Source organism: Acyrthosiphon pisum, chromosome A2 (genome assembly GCF_005508785.2).
Source record: "Acyrthosiphon pisum isolate AL4f chromosome A2, pea_aphid_22Mar2018_4r6ur, whole genome shotgun sequence".
Classification (NCBI taxonomy): domain Eukaryota; kingdom Metazoa; phylum Arthropoda; class Insecta; order Hemiptera; family Aphididae; genus Acyrthosiphon; species Acyrthosiphon pisum.
This window is the reverse complement of record NC_042495.1, coordinates 114,656,290-114,660,503: the sequence shown is the minus strand read 5'-3', so window position 1 is coordinate 114,660,503 and position 4,214 is coordinate 114,656,290. Positions and strand designations below refer to the sequence as shown.

Sequence of the window (4,214 nt, the reverse complement as noted above, 5' to 3'; positions counted from 1 at the left end):
GAAAAAAAAATTATATTTAAAAAAAAAATTATAGGTACTTACGGGTAATCTTCGGATTGTTGATCCATATTTTAAAATATTAAGATCACAGTATATCTTTAAAATACGACAGCAGTTCAGACAAACACAGTAACAATAAGAAATCACTTTCAGTTTGTGCGCGCCACTCGTCGACAACTGAATAATGCCCGGGGAGACATATTATAACTAAGGGTAGGTATTTTGACAAAAAAGTCGGTCGGGTAGGATCGTGTTTATTGTTATTATTTGTGTGATATCTCTATAGTAGTGATGGGTCGTTCGTGAACGAATCGTTCCAAATGAACGAGTCCGACAGAGGAACGATCAGGAACGATTCCACCTGATTATTTTTTCTCGTTCCTTCGTTCCATTTCGTACCTACTACCTAGTACCTACATTCGACCCGTTCCATACATCTACCGAGTACCGAGTATTGCTCATGAGTACAATGGGCGATTCGTAGAGGGGATGGTTCGGTACTTCGGTCACTCAAACACCGATATCATGTTATCTAGTTATGTCAAAATTACAATTAAGATAAGGAACTCCCGAGTCCCGACCATGGTCGTTAAGATAAGGAACTCACGACCAACCAATAACCATACGAATAAAATGCACCTTTATTTGAATTTTCGGGAATTTTGACCTTATTTTACTTGTGTGTTTTTTTCCACGGTCTATTTTTGCAATGTTTTACTCCACAATGTCTGTTTTTGCAGTATTTTTCTCCACAGTATCATTCCTTTTCAGTTTTCGTACGTATCACGTTCACAGTATGTAATATTGTACTTTTAGTTATTTTATTGTGTTTTTTGTAAATTATATATATTAACTACCTACTTGGATTTGTTTACGTGGGCTTGAATCAAAAAACATTATTTCGGTAATTAATAATTACTAATTATAATAATTAGGTATTTTATTTTATTTTATTTTTATTTTTAGGTATTTTTAGGTATATATACTATATAGTCGAGTATAATATTTTGTTTGTTGATCTTTGTGCTCATAATTTTATATTATAATGGATAAGAAAAAAAGTGACGTTTGGAACCATTTTACTTTACTCGACAATGAAAAGGCTAAATGTAGTTATTGTTCTATCGAATATTCATTTAAGGGGGGATCAACAGCTAATTTAAGTCGCCACTTAAAAAGAAAACATATTATTCAGTACGAGGCAAGAAAAAAAATTAGTACAGAGCAGGACATCGATGAACCGGATTGTACTATTTCAGTCAAATCTACCACATCTCGTCCTTCAACAAGTGCACATAAAATCCAAAATTCTATTCCCCAAAATACTCAGACAAAAATTGACTCATTCGTATCAAAACCAATTTCCCTTACTAAATCAAAACAAATTGATAACCAATTGGCTATTGTAATAGCAAAAGAGTTTCAACCGTATAGCCTTGTCGAAAATAATGAATTTAAAAAATTTGTTAAATTACTAAATCCCGGATACACATTGCCTTCAAGAAAAACCATTTCTAAAAGTATTATTCCACAATTAGTGGAAAGTACAAAACAAAAAATAAAAAATAGTATTAAAAATGCCGAATATATCGCGTTCACCACTGACGGCTGGACTTCGGTTAACAATGATAGTTTTGTAGCAATAACCATTCATTACATAGACAAGGAAGAATGCATTTTAAAAACACATTTATTAGGTTGTTTTAATTTTCTAGAATCTCATACAGGTGTTAACTTATCAGATTTTATGAACAATTGTTTTATTGAATGGGAAATACAAGAAAAAATTAAAGTAGCAGTTACCGATAACGCATCAAATATTGTATCTGCAATTAATTTAAATACAAAGTGGCGTCATTTACCTTGTTTGGCACATACTATTAATGTAATAGCACAAAGTGGCTTAGGAGAAATTTCTGAAGTTCACAAAAAGGTAAAAAGTGTTGTAGAATTTTTTAAGCGGTCTTCCCAAGCGTATACTAAATTAAAAAATATGCAAGCTCAAATGGGTTACCCCACCTTAAAATTAATTCAAGATGTCGCCACGCGCTGGAATTCTACATATGCAATGTTCCAAAGATGTATTGACATAAAAGAGCCTTTAGTTTCAACAATAGCAGTTATAGGCAATGTTAACAATTTATTACAAACAGATTTTGAAATTATGAAATATTACTGTGACATTTTTAAGCCATTTAACGAAGTTACCATAGAACTTAGTAGTGAAAAAGAAATATCTATATCAAAAGTTCTTATTTTAGTTAACATGTTGATATCTCATATAAAAAAAAAAAAACAAGAAAAAGATTTGCCTCGAAATATTTATTGTATGGTTGAAAAAATGGAATCTAAAGCAGACAGAAAATTTAAAGACATAAACGTGGACCGCATATTAACAGAAGCATCAATTTTAGATCCGAGGTTCAAGAAAAAGGCATTTATTTCTAGTACGTCATACCAAAATGCATACCAAAAATTAATTCTAAGCGTAATTAAAATAATAACATCAAACCAAACACCATGTAATATAAATGATGAAATTGACATGTCCACTGAACCCGAAAACTTCGAAATTTGGAAAGACTTCGATGCACAAGTAATTAAAATTGAATACTAAATATTTTACAAAACGTAGGTATACCCAATACCCATTGTATTATGTTTTTAATTTATTTAAATTACAGGCATCCACTACAACTACTATTAGTACGCCAAGGTCTCAAGCTATTATAGAAATAGACAGGTATATGAACGAACCATTATTACCCAGAAAATTGGATCCGTTGATTTGGTGGAAGGATCATAAGGTACTTTATCCAAATTTATTTAAGTTAATGCTGCAGAAATTATGCGTTCCTTCGTCTTCGGTCCCATGCGAAAGAACTTTTTCTAAGGCTGGTTATACCTACAATTACAGATCGACGCAATCGATTGTCTGTCAAAAATACAGAACAATTATTATTTTTAAATAATAATCTTTAAATTTATTTACTATAACTTGTAAGTTCATTTTTTTTTTAATTGTATACGAGCTGTAATATTTATTATTTTATTATATTGACTAAAGTTACACATTTTTATTTAATTATGTTTGTAATAAAAATTATTATTATTTATTAGTTATAATTATATAATTATTATAACAGGACGTTGTGCTGATTGTGGTTATTCGGTTCGGTATTGGTAATCGGTACTCGGTACCTAATACCAATACCGAACCTTAATATGATACTATAATAAAAAAGTACCGAAAGGAACGAAGGAACGAGTCATTTGGAATCGTTCCTTCTGTGAACCTGGAACGAAAGTAACGATTCACTAAAAGGAACGAAAAATCCCATCACTAATGTACAGGCTCGACTACTTCAAGGAATACAAGTTAGACTGACAGGGAAAGCCCGTCAGGCGGTCAAGTTTAAGGAAATATAACTTTGGGTTGAACTAAAGGACGCGTTGAAATCTGCATTGGAACCGCAGAGGACGACTACATATCTATTCTCAGAGTTGTATTCAACAAGACAGAAAATCGGAGAAGACATCACAAACTACGCAAATAGGATTGAGCAACTCCAAATACTCATAATAGAGCAAGAGACAAGTTAGAAGGTAGCTCAAGCGCTAGGAAAAAGCATCAAGAAGCAAAGCATCCAAGTATTCGTAGAGGGACTAGGACCTCTAAAAGATTTCATAAAGGCAAGGAATCCATTAACGTTAGGCAGAGCCATACAAGCAGCAAGGGAAGAAGAACGGGTCAGAAACTCACAAGAATCGACAAAGAAGTTATATGGAGTGCCACACCACCCCACGAAGAAACCTACTTGTTTCCAATGTAATAAAGTTGGTCATATGGCAAAGGATTGCAGGAGCAAACCGACAACGTCAAACTCAAGTCCTTCTTCCACAACATCACCAATTAGGAAAATTGAATGTAACTATTGCAAACAGCCAGGGCATCTGCTGAAAGATTGCCGTAAAAGGAATTACGTTAACTCCAAAAAGGAAGGCAACCAGCAGCAACCGGCCGCCAGCGGTGGGCGCCCGGTGAGCGAGTTAAAAAACACCGGCAACGACAAATCCTCTACTTCAAAGCAGAATTAGATCGAGACCATGTAATCTGCCACATTGAACAGACCATCAGCAAAAAATCGAAGCTACTCTTAGACTCTGGGGAGTGAGCTTAATCTAATAAAAATATCTTTCTCTCGCAAATCAGA

The 4,214-nt window shown here is 33.5% G+C and overlaps 1 protein-coding gene across 2 annotated transcripts; it reads left to right on the top strand.

The window, feature by feature from the left end:
* The first annotated feature begins 242 nt into the window (after positions 1–242).
* On the top strand, positions 243–3,045 carry LOC115034084 (zinc finger BED domain-containing protein 1-like). Of its 2 annotated transcripts, XM_029489664.1 has the most exons (4): positions 243–1,239; positions 1,294–2,596; positions 2,685–2,807; positions 2,918–3,045. In XM_029489664.1, exons 1-4 carry the CDS (start codon positions 1,046–1,048, stop codon positions 2,966–2,968), a joined length of 1,671 nt encoding a protein of 556 aa, XP_029345524.1. In that variant the 5' UTR covers positions 243–1,045; the 3' UTR covers positions 2,969–3,045. The 2 variants fall into 2 exon arrangements, with proteins under 2 accessions (XP_029345524.1, XP_029345523.1); XM_029489663.1 differs by having other exon boundaries at positions 245–1,239; positions 2,685–3,045.
* Positions 3,046–4,214: the final 1,169 nt, after the last annotated feature.